Source organism: Penicillium subrubescens (genome assembly GCF_028828155.1).
Source record: "Penicillium subrubescens strain IBT 31985 chromosome Unknown utg000002l_segment0_segment0, whole genome shotgun sequence".
NCBI lineage: Eukaryota > Fungi > Ascomycota > Eurotiomycetes > Eurotiales > Aspergillaceae > Penicillium > Penicillium subrubescens.
The window spans coordinates 662332-683569 of record NW_026643152.1 but is presented as its reverse complement, the minus strand read 5'-3'; the positions used below and the strand labels follow the sequence as shown (position 1 = coordinate 683569).

At 50.1% G+C, this 21238-nt stretch overlaps 2 protein-coding genes across 2 annotated transcripts; one reads left to right on the top strand and one right to left on the bottom strand.

Annotated features, from left to right (window-relative positions):
* Positions 1-2903: 2903 nt before the first annotated feature.
* N7473_001700 (uncharacterized protein) lies at positions 2904-3950 on the bottom strand (the record flags this gene model as incomplete). Its single annotated transcript, XM_057147640.1, has 1 exon — positions 2904-3950. The coding sequence occupies one exon, from the start codon at positions 3948-3950 to the stop codon at positions 2904-2906; it is 1047 nt and encodes a 348-aa protein (XP_057011294.1).
* Positions 3951-7769: 3819 nt separating this feature from the next.
* N7473_001699 (G-protein beta WD- 40 repeats containing protein) lies at positions 7770-9468 on the top strand (the record flags this gene model as incomplete). The annotated part of the gene is made up of 2 exons (XM_057147639.1): positions 7770-7851; positions 7910-9468. 2 exons carry the CDS (start codon positions 7770-7772, stop codon positions 9466-9468), a joined length of 1641 nt encoding a protein of 546 aa, XP_057011293.1.
* Positions 9469-21238: the final 11770 nt, after the last annotated feature.

Here is a 21238-nt window from a genome sequence, read left to right as displayed (position 1 = left end):
AACCATTTCATATCCTCCAAGTCAACGACAAACAAACGGCCGCCCAGGTCATCCCATAACATGTTACGCCACTCACTGTCGCCGTGGATGACTCCGCGCGACCGGAGCACAGCCAGTGCTTTCTCGCGCTCTTGGTGAAAGAAGCTGGAATTCCGATCATTGATGACATGCTGAAGCCGCGTCCCAGACCAGCTCAAGACCATCATCTGGGCCATCAATTCGCCGTGGTACCAATATGCAATGCGAGGCTTAAATTCCCCAAGGCAGACAGGGATGTGTTGTCCTTGCAAGCTCCCGAGACGGTGATAATTGTCCACTTCCGCTTGGAGGCGATGCTGCTTCTCCACAGTCGTAGCTTTTATGACCACAGTGTATCCGCGTGAAAGAAGGGTGGCTTTCATGAGGTAGCCTGTCCGACCACAGATGTGCAATTGTTCGAAGCCCAGGTCTCGATTTCGGACAAGTTGACGGTGAAGCTGGCGTGTGAACTCTTGCGGTCTCATAGAGTGTCTCTGACCACCGTGAAGTTTCCAGTTGGGGCATTTTTTATCTAGGGGTTCACGGTTGACCATGCCACGGATGCAGGCAATGGTGCAGTATGGTCGTGTAGAATGCCCGTCTTTCCGAGAAGTCTGTTTTTTATCCCGGCCCGCTCGTGTCCTTTCGCTTCCCTTAGTTGATTGACGGCTGTTACCTCGGCTGCGGCCTAGTCGGCTACGCGACGCTGCGGCAGCAGATGGCGATTGCGATTCTTGATCGCTGCCGCTGCCTTCGGGCGACGAGTACCTTGGTGAAGATGCGTCTGGCTGACAGCGGGCGCGAGAGCGTGTGTTGTGTACTTTCCGATCTCGTTTCCAATGCGATGGCCGATAATTAGAGGACCTCGGATCTTTACGGAGAGTTTCGGGTATTTCCTTCAACACGTCGAGATATTCGACTTCCCAGGTCGTTAGCTTGTCGTGTGCCACATCGTGCCACTCTTGAGGAGGAGCTTCTGCGGCTAGCGCTTGAAGGGTGAACGCAAGCACCTGCCCGATAGCAGTCCGGTGGAGGCGTAATTCATCGTCCGGCTGCACGTCTTGATTCGGGATACACAAGAAATATTGAACAATCGTGGGGTCGTCTTCCGGGATATGCAGGAAAACAAAGGCCTCCCCGGTGCAAATATAGCCGTATCGAACTCCGCTGTCGATCATGTATGAGAATATTTGTGTGACCACGGCGGCGACAAGACGGGTGGCATAAAATTCAAATGTGTCACCTTCTTGGTCGATGACATCGCGAGCCAGATCCATTTGGTGTAGACCCGCCACTAATTCGGGTTTTGTCACCTTGTGCGGCGCTTTGAACTCCACCGCATACACCGGTATTTGTCGTTCATCAGCGACGAGGTGCACGCAGAACTGGTCGGCACGCCGATTGCGTCTTCGTGCAGTGCCATCCCTCTTCTGTCTCTGCGTCGCTCCTCTCCCCTCTCCTCTGCCTCTTCCATGCGTATTATTCGCCGGTCGTTGGGGTGTCCGCGCGTCCTGAAGGTTCATTTGCTCCAGGCTGTTCTCCAGCGAGGTTTCCGATGGGTTTGCGCGATCGTAAAAGGTGACTCGGCCTTGGATTCTGAACTCATGTCGAAGGGTTTCGTCCTCTCGCAAAGCCTTGATGACCTTTTCGACAAAGTTATCCACCGTGTCTCGCTCAAAATTCCGAAGTGATGCTTCCGAATAGATCGGCCCGTTCTGGATATTCGTAACGACATAATCGATTTGGGTATCAGAAGGGAATAGTGGGCGGGAGATAAAGGCGGTGCGGTCGAATTTCCCCCAGACTTGTTCCTGTAGTTGGGGGAAGTCAAGCCAAGGGATGATGTGCTTCGGGTAGAGTCGGTTTACAGGGTCGGTCGCGTCGCCCTGGGTCGTGAGGGTCGCATCCGTCTCAACTCGGATTGCTTGGGACAGAGAGTTGTGGCAGCGATCAAGGAGGCGCAATAGTGTGTTGGGTTGCAGTTGCTCTTCTGCCTCTTCTCGCGCCTGTCTCTCTTCCTCTTCTCGGCGCTCTGCCTCTTCTCGCGCCTGTCTCTCTTCCTCTTCTCGGCGCTCTGCTTCTTCTCGCGCTTGTCTCTCTTCTTCTCGTGCTTGTCTCTCTTCTTCTCGCGCCAGCCTCTCTTCTGCAAGTTGACGTCGTAACTCGGCGATTGTTTCTTCCATCCCTTGTCGAAAGAAGTTTCATCAGATAATCGCATCAGATAATCGAATGACCCGAACTCGAAGTCGACGGAGCAAAGCGGCCGCCGTCAGATATGTGGAACGATTTGTTGCAGGAGAATGCGCACCTTGGGGTTTACCAGCTTACTCATCCTCCTGGGTCGAGTTGTTGTCGAACACAGATGGGGCATAATACCACTAGACCAAAAATGTGCCATAGTTAGGTGACATTCTTAGTCATACCGGCTGCTTCTTGTTGTGACAGTTGTTTGCTGCCTCAGGCACTAACGCGCTTTGACCTTTCGTGCTGATTTTCAGTCCCTAGTTGCAGACTGTCCTCCGTACGTCGATTCAATTGTGGTGCCTAGACTGGCCTCGTCAGTGAAGTGGAGTTCTTCTTTGGGCAATTCATTAAGTACAGCCACCGTGCAGAGGATCATTATCTCAATTGCTACAGTCGCAAGGCCCTGCTTTCCGTTAAACCAGTCAAAACCGCGCCGCGCATAAGATATGTTGCGTGATGCCGCTGTGAGTACAGTGTGTGTGTGTGTGTGTGTGTGATATCATTTACACTGACCCCTCGCCAAAGCGATATGCAGTATACGACAACTATATATCCGAGTATGTACACATAGAGTGATCCACTTTTTGACATGAACTTAGAGCCTCGTCACGGCCTATCGTGGCCCATTACCGCTCCCGTTGTTAGGCTGCCCTCGTGGCGCGGCTATAGTAGAATCGCGGATGAGACGGATAACAATTATCCGATTTTGGTTGCATCTCTCTTAAGAACCGCGAGAAAGCGGGCAAAGCAGAAGCTAAGAATTTGGATAGTGACTGTGTGGCTGATACGTTCTTGTTCCGAGTTCGGTGACGGCTCGTCTTCTTCCCAATTTGGAACGGGGACGGTTTATTGTGGAAACGGCGGTGAAGATCTTCAATTGTGAGTACGGGTTTAGCGGGAATGATAGGTTCTTGCGTTGGAGAAGTTGATTCTGATGGGGATGCGGGAGATTGTTGGAGGACGGAAGCATAGGTCGTTTGTTGGTTTCGGGGTGAGGAGGTGATGGTTGTTATTGGTTGAGGAGAATCGGGAGAATGGTTTGGTGGGGTTGTTGATTGCTCTTGATCGGTTGTGGCTGGGGGCGGCTTGGCGCACGAGTCGATGCTAGTGTTCGCGGGTTCCTCTCTGGCGGCAGGCGTTGTTCGTGTTGGACGGGTCGGTGTCTGTGTGCTGGCGTCGGTGGTTGTCTGCTTGAGAAGTTCGACATCTGAGGTAGGGCGGTGGTTTGGTGTTGATTGTATAGGCGGAGGGGGTGCGGTGGCCGGAGGAGGGAGTTTGTCGGTAGGTTCGAGGATTAGTTTCAGCTCGTTATATATGACCTCCCATACGCAGTCGTTAACATGTAGTCGCTGTCTTTCTTGGAGGGGTTCGTGCTGGAGGCTTCCCAGGCGTACGAATGCTTGACAAGCAAAGCAGCAGGCTATGTCGCTGAAAGGTGCGTTCGGTTCATAGTAGAAGCCGGCGCGGGCCAGTTCGAGCGGAGTGACGCCATTGAGCACTTGTCCTTGGAATGACCGAGCTCGCGCTTCGATGGTGGAAAAGGGGGTCGAGATGAAGTGTTTTTCCCGGGGGACACGGGGTGGGGTGGGTGTTTTGAGTGGAGCAGCGGGGTTTGAGGGATTCGAGGTGGAGGAAAGGTGGCGGCGAGTAGACTGAGGGGTTTTGATGTTTCTTCTGGAGTCCCCCATTTCGATCCCAGCCTTTCCTGTGAGTACAGTGGTTGGTTGGTTGGTTGATGTCATTTACGCTGACCCCTCGCTCGAGAGCGATATGCAGCATACGACTACTATATATATATATATATGTTTACGTACATGTAGAGTGTTCCACTTCCTGAAAAACGAACTTAGAGCCTCGTCAAGGCCTGCCGTGGCCTAACTGCCATTCCCATTGTTAGGCTGCCCTCGTGGCGCGCGACTCCAAAACCGATGTGACGCCTCGGCGAAGTCTAAAACGGCCTTGACCGTTTTTGCCCTTGAGACGGTGTCTGGTTTACCTCTCTTACCTTCGGCTGAGCCTCCCAGCAGGCTCGAGACGCTTCTGAACGCGTCCCCCACTTCCCTCCGTAACTCCATTCGAATATCCCTCAAAAGTGGACAATCCACTAGTACATGAGTGACAGTTTCTTGTGCTCCGCACACGCAGTAGTCGTCGTCACGGAAGCCAAATTTCTTGGCGTAGGTAGATAGCCAGTTGTGGCCAGTACGAAGCTGCGTTAACAGGTACGCCCGGTTTCTGGGTAGGTTCCCATATAGCGTCCTCGTGTAAGTCGCTGGTAGAGTGCCGTCAATCTTTCGTAGGTGACTGCCTTTGCTGGACGATCTCCATTCCTGCTCCCACTGGCTGAGAATATTGACGCGCAGGCGTGCATTCTCTCGAGAGAGTAGCGGGCGGAACGAGTGGGTTTTACCTGGGCACGCGGCGTTTTTGGCTAGTCGATCCGCAGCGTCGTTTCCAGGGTTGTTGCAGTGCCCTGGCACCCATTGGAGACGGAGCGCAACTCCCTCGGCTTGAACCTCTGTGGCAGCTTGTAGGATCGCATGCACGATCCGTTGGCCCGATTTGTTCCTTGGGGTTTGAGTTGCCTGCAGGGCTGACCTACTGTCGCACAGGATCGTTGCCGTTCTTTGTCTGCTGTCCAAGATTGACTGTTGATAGGCGATCTTGATCACCGTGCTGATCGCGTAGAAGATGCCGATGAGCTCCGCTACGTGAACCGACCATCGGTCCGTTGGTCCCACCTGGACCTGTTGTGATTCGACAACCTGCAGGTTGTCGTCGAGTGCCACTACGGCCGCCCCCAGATGACCCTCGCGTCCAGAGGCATCTGAGTAGACAACAATGTCCGACGCAGATCGTGCGGTATCGGCTCGCTCAACGGCCGTTTCTCGGTCCGACCCAACCTCAATCTCCGTAAAGGGTTCGTCTCGCCACGGAGCCAGTGGGCTTGGGTCAATCGTTTCCAGCTCAACCAATCTCTGCACGTCCATGGTCTTTAGGGCTTCCGCTAATGGGAACCGGGCGTAGTTTCCGATATTGTTCCTCCGTCTCTGGGCTCGGAGGAGCGCGTTCCAAATAGGATGCTTGCGAGGAAGAGTGTGGAGTCTCGCGATAGTGTGTTGTGCTCGGCGGCGGAGGCGGAGGTGTGTTGGGAGGACGTGCGCTTCTACTTCTAGGGTGGTGGTCGCTACCGTTCTAAACGCCGATAGGATTCGAACCAGAGGGGCTCTCTGCACTGTGCTTAGGTGGCGCAGGTGTGTTTTATCACGCAGCGGGTCATGCCAGACTGTTGACGCATAGTCTACTACTGGTGTGACGCATGCTTGATAAATATGTCGCATCTGTTCTGGGCGCAGATGTCGTAGTCCAGCTAGAGCGATAGCCACCTTGGTGGCACGTTTAATGGCTTGTTGTACGTGCTCTTTCCAGCGTAACTCATGGTCGAAAATCACGCCTAGTAACTTGGCTGTGGGGGATGGTTTGACTGTCTTCCCGTTTATGACTACTTGGCCTTGCAATTGCTCGCGTTTTTTCCTGGTGAAGTGGATAAGCTCGGTCTTTTCGGCCGCGAAGCAGGACCCTGTCCGTTGCGCCCATGCTTCGATGCGAGGGATGTCCTCGGACTGAATTTTGGCCACGTTCTCCTCTGCCGAGCGGCCTACTCGCCAGCGGAAGTAGTCATCTATAAAGGCTGATGCACCACCACGAAACGTGACCGGTTGATCGACGAGATCGGAGTTAAAGAATGTGAACAGAATTGGTGAGAGTGGCGAGCCTTGCGCGAGTCCCGCGTTGACAAGTAGCGTGATCTCGGTACGGAAGTCATCAAATCCTATGCTGGCATAGCGATCGCTCATAAAGCTCGTAATCCATTTCCTAGCAGCGGCTGGGATCCCCTTTGCTCGGAGGCGGGCGTCGAGGCCAAGAGACATGACTACACAGCCAAGATTGCCCGTGGCCAAGCCTTAACGAGTTCTTGGAACTGATGTAAAGCAGCTTCACCAGGCCCGCTTGTTCAGGCCACTGCCCTGGTTTTCGGCACGCGCATCTTTCGATGGACGCCCTCCAGATATTGAGGCCCCGCCAAAAACCACTCACCCCAGGTGTCTCCAGGTTTGCTCCTTAAGCATGCATCATCAGCATTTCAGCTAGAACGACATCACATCCATCGCCCAGCCGCAGGTTCTCAGTGCGAGTGAGATAGTAAGACAGGTCGGACCTGCACCACTAGGACGACACCACTTTGGCTGGTTAATTTCAGGTCCTCAGTGCGAGTGAGGTAGCTGTTTCTGTCTATTTGCACACCGACACGCGCGTCCGTCCTCTCGGGCCACATAGACAGTCTCGTCGGGTCCTCTCGACTCGTCCGTCACTGCCATTATGTGCCACGCCCCACAAGGAGAAGTCTCCCTGCTTCGCGTTACCAGCCGAGATCTCTCTCTGCCGGCCGACCGTGTCTCGCAAAGGCTGCTAGTAGTATCCCCATTGGCCTTGCAGGATACCCTCGCTGTCCTTCACTAACCAAGCTTGTGTCCCTGGCTTTGCAGCCCTCTCGAACACCCGTGGCTGTGCCTTAACGAGTCCGTCGAGGGTCGTCGCCAGACTGTGCATCCCGCTTGGATGAGGCCACAGGCTGTCCAGATCAGAGTTGCCCGTAGCTTCGCTTTAACGAGGTTCCGACCCAGGCCATTCCATGGAGCTCCCGAACGGTCTATTCAGTCTGCTGCGCCGCCAGTTGTATTCCCCCTCGCCGCTCAACGCCATATTGTGTGTTTCCATTTGTTCGTCTCGTCTTTCGTGTGCTGTCTTCGTTGTTTTCCTCGTTCAAGTTCGTAGGGCGTCTCGCGATCTCAGAGGGTGTTCAAGCTCAGAGGTGTCCTGTCTCCTGCCTAGGCGATACCACAACCACTGGAGAACAAGTCCAGCTTCGGTCTCGAGTACGAGTCGAGTAGGCAGTCGTCGGATGGTTTTCATAACCCGTTTTCCTCTGGTTTGTGTGGGGTGGATGGGGTGTCGTCAACCACGGAAAACTCTGCGGCCCGACCCCTATTCACCCCACGCGGATTCTTTTGGCTTCCCCTCCACGAAATGAGAGGGTACTGACACCGGACACCACGAGAAGGTAGAAATCCATCGTCCTAACTGCTTGACGAGAGCAATTACCTGGCGTGCTCGCCAGGGGCCCTGTGAGTACAGTGCCGACCGTTATTGCCTTCCATATCCAGGAACACAGGCATACTTTTTCAAACCCTAATCACATGACATGCTAACCCAATATGAATTTAGAGTAAATTACCAGTCTGGTACATACATGGTAATAATACGTAGTGTTATGTAATTGTGACGGTTAGTCGCAGGCCATTTCCAGCCGCCTTCCTGAATGTTCCACTCAGGGCAACTTAACCGGTAAAGAAGTCACGTGATAAAAAGCCATGAGGATGCCCCTCATTCAGCAGAGAGACCTGGAATCTTAGGAGCAATATTAGGCATGCTGTGTTACATTGACCATGTCATCGACTATTTTTTCTGGCACAAATGATGGGCTCCAAATTGGACACAACCAGGGTCCGATTGAAGCAAAGTTCTGCGGTAGGTAGATGGTTGAATATTCGATAAACTGAATATCTCAAGCTTACACTGCTCATAGCGTATAACGCTGAAGATATCGATCGGTTTTGTCTCCGCGAGCTACGCTGTCCCGACTCCTTGGTTGTTAAAAATCGGTTGAAAGAAACCAAGGACAAGTTACTCCCCAAATCGCTTGAATGGATTTTTCAAGATCCGCAGTATGCGAGTTGGCGAAGTAGCGACCGTGTCTGTCTGCTTTGGATCAAGGGCGGCGCTGGCAAAGGGAAGACAATGATGTCGATCGGTCTTATTGAGGAGCTCACACGAGCACGCCATGAGTCTACGGTGGTGTCTTATTTCTTCTGCCAAAATGCCGACAATGAACTTAACACCCTTCAAGCGATTATCAAGGGTTTGCTTCTGCAATTAGTAAACCAGCGGATCGAGCTTAAAGATTCTCTACGATGCCGCTGGGACACTGTGCACAATCGGTTTAATGAGGACGTTAACTCATGGCGTAATCTATGGAATATCCTGATGGAAATGCTGGATCGATGCCAGTGCTCGAAGGTATATATCATTGTGGATGCTCTCGATGAGTGTCAAGATAACGGTTTGGCCGACTTCTTTAAGTGTATCGTCCGAAATGGATTGGACCATCCCGCCAAAATCAAATGGCTCATAACAAGCCGACCATTGGATAGCGCAGAGCGGGCATTACTAGCTGGACTTGACCAGGTGCAAGTTAGCCTAGAGCTCAACTCGGAGTATATCTCGGAAACTGTTGAGGCTTATATCACTCACAAAGTGAATGAGCTCGGTAAATTCCAGAGATACGATGAAACTCTGAGGACAAAAGTGAAGATGGAGCTTACTGCGAAGGCTGAGGGGACCTTTCTGTGGGTAAGCCTAGTATGCAAGAAACTCGAGAGTGTCTACAGAGATGATGCTTTGGCCACAATTCGAAACTTACCGCCTGGCCTACATCCTTTCTATGATCGGATTTTGAATCAACTCAGCAAAGGCGAGGCAGATGATGTCCAGAAGTGTATGCGGCTGCTTAAGGTTATGATGCTAGCCTACCGACCTTTGAAAGTGGAGGAAATTCCTAGTCTGACTGGCCTGACTGACGAGAACGCTATTGAAACATTGGTCAATCGCTGTGCTTCATTGATCAGGATGCAGGCAAACAACATTGAATTTGTTCATCAGTCTGCTCGAGACTACTTGGCCGGGAAGAACGGACAATCTATCCTCGACTCCTGTGAACACTTCGGCCATGATAATATTCTACTATGCTGTCTATCTTATTTATCTAAATCGCTCAAGGTCAATCTCCTTGGATTATCGCAACCTGACTCAACTAGGGAATCCTTGAGAACGCCGAAACACAAGAGAGAAAATGACTTTCTGGCCGGTGTGGACTATGCAGCTACGTTCTGGGTGCGACATCTCCAGAACACTAAGCGAGCAAGGAGCGGAATTACTGAGAAGGGCGTGGTTGCCAATTTCCTCTACACAAAGCTGTTGGAATGGCTGGAATGCCTGAGTTTGTTAAATCAGCTACCACGGGCTATCGAAGGTCTCAAAACGCTGGCAAACATAGCAAAGGTTGGATCTCAATATTCCTACAATTGAAGTGTGGCTTTTCTGACAAAACTGCTAAAGAACCACGTTAAAGCATTGGCACTTGTGCAGGATGCCACACGATTTCTGTTGCGACATTACCACACTCTAGCAAATTGGCCGTTGCAAATCTACAGCTCTGCGATTATCTTTAGTCCTGAATCAAGTTTTGTGAAGAGGAGGAACAGAGACAAGATTCCAGCGTGGTTTCGAAAATTTCCTGTTACAGAGGACACTTGGACTTCTTTGCTACAGACACTAGCAGGGCACTCAGACTGGGTCACAACCATAGCCTTCTCGCCAAACGGCAAGCTGATCGCATCTGGCTCTAAGGACAAGAGCATCAGGCTTTGGGATGCAGTGACAGGTGAACTTCAGAAGACAATACTAGGCCATTCTGGCTCAGTCAATACTCTGACCTTCTCACCGGATGGCACGCAGATCGCATCTGGCTCCGATGATAATAACGTCAAGCTTTGGGATTCTGCGACGGGTGAGCTTTGGAAGACCCTCGTGGGCCATTCAGGCTTCATCAATATTGTGGCCTATTCACCTGATGGCACGCGGATCGCATCTGGCTCTGATGATAACAACGTCAAGATTTGGCATGCTGCAACAGGTGGCCTTCTCAAGACACTAGCAGGGCACTCAGACTGGGTCACAACCATAGCCTTCTCGCCAAACGGCAAGCTGATCGCATCTGGCTCTAAGGACAAGAGCATCAGGCTTTGGGATGCAGTGACAGGTGAACTTCAGAAGACAATACTAGGCCATTCTGGCTCAGTCAATACTCTGACCTTCTCACTGGATGGCACGCAGATCGCATCTGGCTCCGACGACAGAGATGTCAAGCTTTGGAGTACCGCAAGAGGCGTCCTTCAGAAGACCCTAGTGGGACACTCAAACTGGATAACGACAATGGAATTTTCACCGGATGGAAAGCTGGTCGCATCTGGATCCGCTGATCGAACTATCAAAGTATGGGATGCAGTAAGCGGCAAACCTAAGCAGACACTAGTAGGACACTCAGACTGGATAACGACAATAAAGTTTTCACCGGACGGAGAGCTGATCGCGTCTGGCTCCGATGATAATACAATTAAGCTTTGGGGTACCGCAACCGGTAGCCTTCGGAAGACACTGGCAGGCCACTTAGGACCAGTCAATAGTGTGGCCTTCTCACCAGATAGCAGGCAGATCGCATCTACCTCTGATGATAGCACCATCAAGCTTTGGGATACTATGATAGAAGAGGTTCAGAAGAAAGCGCCAGGTCACTCAGGCCGTGTCAATACTGTGGCAATCTCCCCGGATGGCAAGCTGATTGCATCTGGCTCTGATGACGATACTATTCAACTTTGGGATACTACAACAGGTGACCTCTGGAAAAAACTATCAGGCCACCAGGGTAAAGTTAATACCGTGGCATTTTCACCAGATAGCAAGCTGTTCGCATCTAGCTCTGCCGATAGAACTATCAAGCTTTGGGATACCGCAAGTGGTGAACATAAGAAGACGCTATCACGACTCTTAGACTGGGTAGCGACAATAGTCTTCTCACCGGACGGCAAGCAGATCGTAATTGGCTCCGATGATGGTACCGTTAGCTTTTGGGATGCTGCAACAGGTAACCCTTTGAATGTTACAACAGGACGATTTTTGAAGGGACTATCATTTCACTGGAGTCGAGTCAATAGCGTGGCCTTCTCACCGGACGGTAAGCTGCTCGCATCTGGCTCCAATGACCAGGACATCAAACTTTGGGATACTGCAACAGGTGCGCTTCAGAAGACATTAAGAGGCCATTCAGGCCGAGTCACTATTGTGGCCTTCTCATCCGACGGCAAGAAGGTCGCATCCGGGTCTAATGACAACACTATCAAGCTCTGGGACGTTGCAAACTCACTCGACGCCTCAAAATATTTTGGAAGCACTCTGAGTAGCTTGTGGAAGTTCCGATCATGGCAAGAAATCAGTACATCAGAGCAGGTATATACCTTGAAATTCTCAGCAGACGACCGATACCTTGCAACGAATATTGGTCCAATATGTCTAGAATGCGCCCCCACAGACAGAAAAGACGTGGGCTTGGATATTCTACAGAACCTCTACATCAAAGATCGGTGGATATGCTACGGGGATATGCCCTTCTTTCGGCTACCGTCAGATTTCCAGCCAGCATGTGATGACGTGCGAGGCAATCAAGTGACTATCGGCTTCCAAAACGGTCAAGTTTTAAGCTTCGACATCGACCGAAGTATCCTACATTCAATGCTAAGACAGCGTCGGGGTATGACAACCTGACAGGCTCTATCGGTGGAGATTCGGTGGGGATGGGAGTTGTGGCGAAATCTACGGTCAAGTGTTTTTCTCGGCTTGACTTGAGACATCACTAGTTCAGATTCAGTCAAGATGTGAATAGTCCTTTTCTATGAATACAGAATGATCAATTCCAGGACGACTGAGTCTTGTACAAGATTGTAGATCACACGAAACCTTTAAATACAAGTGCTAGCTCGAAGTCCAACGGCGCCTACATGGCGGCTTGGGTACTTCTGGGCTCTAGAGCGGCACACTTTGAACAACTCCCCGCGCTTACAATGGACGATCATTTTTTTCATTCACCGTCGAGGATTCGGCTTGTCGTTGTACACATGCGCTCTCAACGTTGGGTCCTTTTTAGGGCCTGTAGCATCTGGATTCGTGACGGAGAGCATGGGGTGGAGATGTAAGACATGCCACCGGATATCGGTCGGTGCTATTGTTGCTAACTCGCTCATCTAGGGGTGCATTGATGGTATTCTATCCTCATTGGACTTGCCGTTGTCCTCAACTTCCTGTTTCTAGAAGAGACAGGACTTCCTGGCCATATCCAAAACACCCATCCTAACGTTAAGAGTGAGGAGCACGCCTATAAACTACGAAAGACCTACCTCCAGCGCATGAAACTCTTTACTAGCCTCGACAGTCGCCTTTCCTTTCTCCAGCTCATATTATGCCCCTTCAAGATGCTTCGTGAACCGATCGTCTGGTGGCGTGGGATTACATATAGCTTCGGCGTTGCTTGGCTCACCATTATGGCCTATAAATCTACAACAGTTTTCGCGACCTACTGCTTCTCCTCTGCTGCCACCGGCCTTGCTAATATCGCCCCCCTAGTAGGGGCCTGCTTGTCGCTTTATGTTCATGGTTCAGGAACAGATCACTTCATGATATGGAAAGCGCGCCACAATAGCGGAGTCATGGAAGCTGAATCACGAATCTACTCTGTACTCATCGCAGGCCCCATTATATGTTGCGGGTTGATGCTATACGGCGTCGGTGCCGCGCACCATGTACACTGGATGGGACCTGTCGTTGGTATGGCGATGATCGAGGTGGGCTCCCTATTGCGGCGGAGGTCACGCTCCGTTATGCGAGTGAGAGTTATCCGTCGCTGGCCGGAGAGGCAACAACGGCGCTTGTCTGTATACGGAACGTAATTGGGGCCGGGATAACTTTTGGCATTGGGCCGTGGATCGATCGTTGTGGGCTGCAAAATACAATTGTGACAGTTGGTGTACTTGCGTTTATCGTGTTCTATTCAGGGATTTTCTTTATTTGGAAAGGAAAGGCCTGCCGGAGAATGGGAGCAAAGCGGTATTACCAGATGGTTGCGAAGAAGCAGTAATTGGACCTCGAGTAGCTGAAAACATCACGTTGCCTTAGTGGTACAGAATGCGTCGAAGATGGCTGAGATATGTAAGCGGAAATGACCAGTGCTTGTAAGTACTGTAGAATAAACCAAATTTACCCTCATAAATATTCGGGCCCCGTAGTTTTGGGGGAGGGGTTATTTTTGGAAATGTAACAGTACATGACTATACAGTTTCATACTTTCATCCATGCCCTGAAACGAGGAACGAGTGAAGGGGTTACTACCGTGCGCGAGCTGCCCGCAAAGTTTGGCTGCGTTTCGTACTGCAAAATCGGTCCAAATTGTCGCCGCTGATTCGTCGGTTTTCGCCGCCAAGACGTGTTCTGCTTTGTTATCTCCCTTCCCATTCTGCCGACTCAGTATTGATTCCCCATAGACAGTGTCCGACCTTACATACCTATATTACATTCTTTGTTATTTTCAATTTTTGAGATACCATCTTTCAATAACTAACACCTTCTTAACCTCTTCCAACAATTGAATGTTTACCCACATATCCCGAGGAAGCAGTTCAAACCCCAACAAACAACATACCCCTATATGAAGTAGACCTTTATGACAAACCATCCACTTCTCCGACTACCCTATCAATATCAACATTACACAATTATGTAGTGTTTCACTCTTATCAGAACCACAAACACGCAATCAGCATTTCCAATTCACCTCGAAGCCCCTGAACCAATTTATCCTTCACTATCAGACCAACGACACCCAACCCGCGATCACATTTACAACCCCGATCCATCACCGAAACCCATCGAGAGAGCTACAGAGTACCGTACATCAAAGATTTGACACAAACCCACGACCCTCACCATCACAACTTCACTCTAAACAATACTCTATATCGTCTTTAATTACATTCACGATGCTCTTCTAACATTTTGTTTAACAACAACATCCTCCGAACTCCTACTCTAGATTCACACAATCTGACCCATCAACATCCTTACACGCCCGAATCCTCAAATCCCTTAGAAATACAAACATACCAACGGACAAAATTATAATCCTACTTTACACAAACCAAAAGCTATAATCTTTTCTTCTTAATTACACATTAATTCCACCAACCATATACATCCTGCCCTTATCAGTCGATATTACATATTTTTTATCTTACCTTAATCACATTCATCAAGACACTAACATTTTTTCCAATAACATTCAACCTAGACATCAACAATTATCCTATCTATCACCAGGAAAAAAATCTCCCCCCGAAGACACCACATCAATTCTAAACCAAATTTAAAATATTTCATATACCAAAACATATTTAGAACCCTACCATTTAAGACGTATTTTCCAACACCAATTATTCCTTGTACAAAATTTCAATAACATATATACCTCACCATTCATTTCTTCTCAAACTCTCTGGGGAAGGTGTGCAAGAGCTAAAACCGCCAATTCCTCACCACTTTTGTCTGCATTCCAAACCCCCCACCTACCTTGCCCGCCCCCCCTGCATCCCCTCCCTACCCTCCCCGCGTACACCCATTCAGGCCCGGAGCGCCCCCCCGACCCCCCCCCCCCCCCGGCCCCCCCGGGCCCCCCCGCTCGAGTCTATCGCGGCTACGTTGTCTTATTGCTCGTCGACTTCTCTATCCATCTTAGCTCTTAGGGTTCTAGGGCTTCGTTCCGCACTTCTGTCTACATTTCCCTTCTATGACTGGCTCGTGCTCCTTTCTTGAGTTAAGTTTTCTCAAGGCTTTGATATTAACTTCCACACTTGGTGTTACTGATTCGCTGGCCTGGCCTTCACTGCTCCACGAGGCTCTACAGCTTCACTGACATGTGAAAGTACACAGAGTGCTGTCGGAACTTTTGGTTGCAGTTACTTAGCTTTATAGTTTGACTCGATTGTTTGGTCTATTCATGATTCAAATAGATCCAATCGGCTTCGGCTGCTCTCTTCCGTAACTTTATCTACGCTTTGACCGTGCAGCATAACTCTTTACACTCTAGTTTAGCTCTTTTGTGGGATTTCATTTCTATTTATCTTTTTGCTTAGAACCACTTTTGTCCTATGTTAAGTGTCACTTGACGTAATGACTCATCTATCACCGATTCTCGGTTTGCTACCTACTCTTGACAATCTCTACTTCTACTACATAAGGCTATATAAATCCCTACGTGTGTTACCGCTTCAGCATGTTAGCTCATCGGTCTTGTCATGATTGTGGTCGTCGGGTTCGTCTATCTATAACTATCGAACCACCGCGATGTCCTGCTTGTCGATTTGCCTCTTTGCCGCCTCTAGTCGAAACGCGTCTCTGCTTGGGTTGCCATGTTCCGATTCCTGCACTTTCGCACGATCTTCGCTGTGCGCCTTGCCAAACTCGACTATCTTCCCAGCATCTTCTTTGCGATGTTCTTCCTTGTTATGACTGTGGGACCCCTTTTCCTGCTCGGACTGGGGTGATGCGTTGTTTCGATTGCCGATCTAGAAGATCAACCGTTATACAAGCACCCGTCGATGATGGGCACTTACGTATAACTATGTTTGACCCATTCCTGAACTCGTTTCAGCGCCCTCGCGATGCTGCAAAGTCCGTACTAGAAAGGGGATCGATTTTTACGCCTTTAGCACCAGTTCCGCAGCCACTTCCGACTCCACTTCCGGCTCTTCTACCGTCATTCGATCCCCCAAACAGTAACCATCATTTAGCCGCTCCGCTATTACACGAGAGAGCCGGACTAAGACCGCAAATATTTATACTTCCTAGCGATCCTTTACGAGTACCCACCTTACCACAACCGCCACTCTCGCAATCGTCCCAACTTGCCGTTCAGAAAAGACGGAATCCGGCCGTATTGCGGCCTGTGGTCAAAAAGCAAAGAGCGCTAGACTCGCAGAGGTTACAGGACAATTTAGATCGAGCGTTCGCTCTTCTGCGCGACGAGCTAGAGGCCCGGGCCGTCGCTTCTGACGCATTTCCCCCGGAGATATCCACCTTACATATTCGAGAGTCCGTAGCTAGATATGAGGATGTTATTTCTGAAGCTGCCAAGAGATGTGTCTGTTCCTCATGCGGGAAACTTGTGCCCAGCTCTAATATCCATCGGTTAGATTACGAGGATCCTTTGCTCCTGCCATTACAGGGGGCTCTTGATACCTGTGGCCGACATAATAACCTTTGGGATCTCTGTTCGTTATGTCATACTTCACTGAATCGACAAATGATCCCGAAGTTCTCGGCCAAGAATATGGTGAATGTGACTCTATGCCACGATTATCCATCTGCCCTAGAAGGTCTCACACTGACGGAGGAATGCCTTATTGCAAAGTGCCATCCTCTTGGTGTTGTTCTGAAACTGCGACCGGGAGGCCACCTATCTCCCGTCAACTATCACGCTCTCCGGGGTCATTTCATTGTTATTCCACAAGATCCCGGGCCACTGCTGGACATCCTGCCGAGTCCGGAGTTAACGCTACATAGCCTGATCAAAGTGTTCTGGTTGGGTGCTCGACCCCCTAAAGATTCGGACCTTAGTGCATTTCTTCTCGTTCGGAAAGCGAAAGTTCTGGCCGCCTTGCAATGGCTTGTTCAACACAATCCGCTCTACCGTGACCTCACTATTAACCAGCCTATGATCGACGACTGGAGCGATGACTTCATTCCACCAGAGCTACGAGATAGCATCATCTCTCTCGACGAACCAGATCACCATGAGCGTGAAGGGTATACGGTAGAGCTGCAGATGGGAAACTACGAGAACGACCTTCAGGCTGCCCAAGATAGCGCGTCTGATGTGAACATCGGCGAGCCTTTTATCACTGGTTCTGTCTCCACTGACATTAATGGAGAACGTCAAGACCCTAACCTTCGTGTTCTGGCTGCGTTGTTCGGCACTATTACGAACAGACCGCCAGCTTTGAGTGAGGTCACATTGGCGGAAAAAGAGTTAGGAAAGATGCCTGCTATCTCTTACACAATCCATGGACAAGCCATACTAGTGGATCACTGGTCAGATCCCTATTATTTTACCGCCGCTTTCCCCACCTTATTCCCTACGGGGATCGGCGGCCATCTCGACGAGCGAGCTATCCCGTTATCCCTTGGAGCGTTTGCCGAGTGGGCTTTGAGCCACCATAGTAGAAGGTGCCTTCCCTCTATTAATGATGGTACGTCTTTACTAATCCACGTAGATTCGCTCGCCATAAAACCTTTATGTACTTGTTATATGATGTGATCCAACTCCGGAAGTCGTCCATAAGCAACGCGTTCCTCATCAAACGCCAGAATTGGCGCTCCGTAACTAAGGATATCGCATCTTTGACAGTGACCCAGCTCCAAAATGCTACAAAGGCAGTCGCAATGGGCCAGAAAATCGAAGATCTGATTATCCGACGACTGCTACGAAATATTGTGACGATCGGCATGCAGGTCCCAGGATCGTTTGCTCAGAAACTCAGATTGCGCTCTGAAATTCGAGGGCTAATTACCTGGTATGGTATGCCTGCCTTTTGGATCACTATCAACCCCTCCGACCTACGGAACCCCCTCGTCCTTATCCTGGCCGGTATAGAGTACTCTGGGGACAACCTCGCCCCGGCCAATGCCGTTATACGTGAAGCTGCTGCTACTTCTAACCCAGCAGCTGTTGCAGAATTCTTCCATCACGTCTGCAAAGCCGTCCTGGAAGGTCTTTTTGCTACCAATACCGCCCAGATAGGCATCCTTGGTGAACTCTCAAATCATTTTGCTGTTGTCGAGACAAACGGCCGAGGTATGCTACATGTCCACGGATTAGCGTGGGCGAGAGGTAACTTAGCTTTCACTACATTGCGTGATCGGCTTCTGCACGATACCAACTTTGCAACTCGTATGGTTCGCTACTTAGAGTCGATCATCATGCAAGGTATTGATGAGAGTATTCTACATGACCCTGAAGTGAATATTGCCAGCACGCCACCGTCGGCCAAAGATTTCGAATCCGATGACGACTTTCATCTTCAACTATCATATGACAGCAATTGTGTCGCTCGTAAAACGCAGGTCCATTCGAAACATCATCTCGCCACATGCTTCAAATACCGTCTAAGGGGGGCCGGAAAGAATACTTGTCGCTTTGGCATGCCTCGAGCTCTGGTTCCTGTCTCTAAGGTCGATGAGTGTGGACTGATTCACCTCGCTCGAAACCATGCCTGGATAAACCCGTGGAACCCGGCTATTGCTAGTTGTGTCCGTTCTAATCACGACATCTCTTGGATTCCAACAGTCTCAAAGTCTTTGTCGCTGATCTATTACATCACCAACTATGCCACGAAAGATGACGTCTCTCCATGGCAGATAGTGGCCAAGGCGGCCTTGTTGAAGCATTCCATTGAGAAGGCAAAGGTTGCTGAGCCACCGACAGCGACAGACCTCCGGCTTCGACAAAAGGGTGTCAATAATTTTGCACTCCGCTGCTTTAATGCGCTCTCTCATGACCGAGAAATCAGTGGTGTGCAGGTCGCAAGCGTCTTACTACAACTACCAACCTATTACACGATCAACTACAACTTCACCCGCATCAATCTCTGGTGGCTCAGGCGCTATATCCGGGCGATAATTCAGCCAGCTAGTGTTCAAAGCAGTGCCTCTCCGGACCCTATAGCAGAAGAACCTTGCGCGTACGAAACTGGCGACACCGCCCCCGTAAGCATCTTTGATAATTACAAATGGCGTGGACCGCACCTAGCTCCTCTGGCATTATTTGAATACTGCATGCTTGTCAAGACAAAGCATGTACGCGATACTATTACTGATGACGTGGACTTCGACCCAGACCACCCGAGATATGCCACGCATGTACAGCGCCTAGCGCGCACTCCAACCCAACTAGCCACCGTGACTTTCAGCGGACAACTCACCGAATTCCAGGTTGCAGAAGATGCGGTCCCGGGAGGTCATCCAAAAACAACCGCGATTATGAACGACGTCGCAGAGATATTATTAGGGCTCTTTGTTCCCTGGCATCAATTGATTGACCTCTTCCGGCGATATGCGACAACGACGGACGCTTATGTTCCAGTATGGGCGGCTGTTGAACCAACCCTCGCATTTCACAATAGAGCTTTTGCAATAAATATCGAATTACTGCGAAAGTCCAAGGAAGACTGCCAGGCTGATGCAAAAATGTGGAAGTCTGCAAACAGCGCCGCTGACTCATTTCATGATGCTAACGAGGATGAGCCCGCAAATTTTGATTCTGATAGCGAGGAGACCGGAGAATTCTTCTACCTCCAGGATGAGAGTTTTAATGCGGAGACATTAATCGCTGCCTACCACTCCATCAGCAAAGCGTGGTATCAGGAGACGTTAGTCACTGGCCGGCGGATCCCTCTCTTACTGCGCGCACTAGACCGAACACGAAACTTATCACTACAGAGCCTCCAGCCGCTCGATATTTTCAGTACTCCTGCATACGAATCTTCTGGGCTGAGGTTCCTCCCACTACATACTTTACAGACGTGGGAGTGTCAACTTAGAAGTTGCATCAATCCTAGTTCTGAAGAGAACACGGATGATGATGCTGGCACTTTTGGCTTTGCATTTGACGATTTTGACATCCACGTTGAAGATGGGATCCTGCATCCTATACTAGCTAATTCGGACACAATCCCTACGATGGATGATCTTGAATCCCGCAACGTCCAGAATCTTACTGGCGCCTCTCTTGCGTTCTTGATCAACCAAGACATTCCCCTAAATCGGAAACAACGAATGATAGTGGAGAAAGTGCTGTCTGAAGCTTTGACCTGGGCGGACTATCCTTATGATTCATCGCGGCGCAAGCAGACTCTCCTCTATGTCGGAGGAGAAGGAGGCACCGGCAAGAGCCAGATTATCAAGGCAGTTGTCGCTGGTATGAACCTTATCGGACGGAAAGACGAAGTGGTCCTCATGGCGCCGACGGGTGCGGCCGCAGATAACATCGGCGGCAATACGTACCATACATCCTTAGGGATATCTATCGATCGTTCACGTAAGACCGGGATGAATTCCAGGGTGAGACGGCTTTGGTCTCGCAAGACTATCATGATCGTGGACGAAGTCAGCATGATGGATCTACGCATGATTAGCGTGATTGATAATCAATGCAAGATCGCCAAAGCCCTCGACCGATCCTCTCCTGATCTTTTCGGTGGCCTTCCTGTCGTCATCTTTATCGGCGATTTCTTCCAGTTTCCGCCTGTTCTGGGCCCGGCACTGTGGAGGGAACCAAGAAGGGGCTTGGATGAGGATGAAAACGGTCGCCTACTCTGGCATCAATTCAAAGAGGTAATCATCCTGGATGAGCAAATGAGACAGGCAGAAGGAGACACTCCATTTCGCGATCTGCTATCACGAGCTAGGACAGGGACTTTAACTGAAGCCGATCGATCGTTTCTTAACAGCAAAACCATCACCTCCCTAGTCAGCCCTCAACTAGAAGATGCCACCACCGTAGTTAAGTTGAACTCTCTGCGACATCAGGTGAACCGCGTTAGATTAGAAGAATTCGCCCGGACCCGATGCCAGAGCATCTACATTTTCCCCGCGCTTCATACGCGGACCAAGTCCACTAGCCCAATGAACCTGCGACTGCGTGCAGACGACTTGCTGCAGCAGCCAGACCAAGGCACCAAAATCCCTTTCCCGGGACTCTTCTTATATACCCCAAATATGCCTGCCGTTATACTGACCAATATCTGCACCCCCCTTGGCCTGGTCAATGGCGCATCAGGAACTGCGATCGGTATCGTGGTCGATCCCATAGGTGGGTTTATCTTTCTATAAAGACAATGACTCACGTAACAAACTCATACTTTATAACCAGCCGAATTCTTTCAGGTCGACGACCTCTATATTATGTGCACTAAGCCACCATCTTGCGTTATATTTAAACCGAACAGATCAAAGGCTACCGGATTTCAAGACCTTGAACCTGCAGCCATGCCAATCTTCCCATTAGAACGATCTATTACCCTGAAAGGCTATTCGGTCCGAAGGAAACAGGTCCCTATGTGCCCAGCTTTCTGCCTCACCGACTATAAAGTACAAGGGTCGACGCTTTCAGCTGCCATTCTCGACCTCAAAGATGACCCCA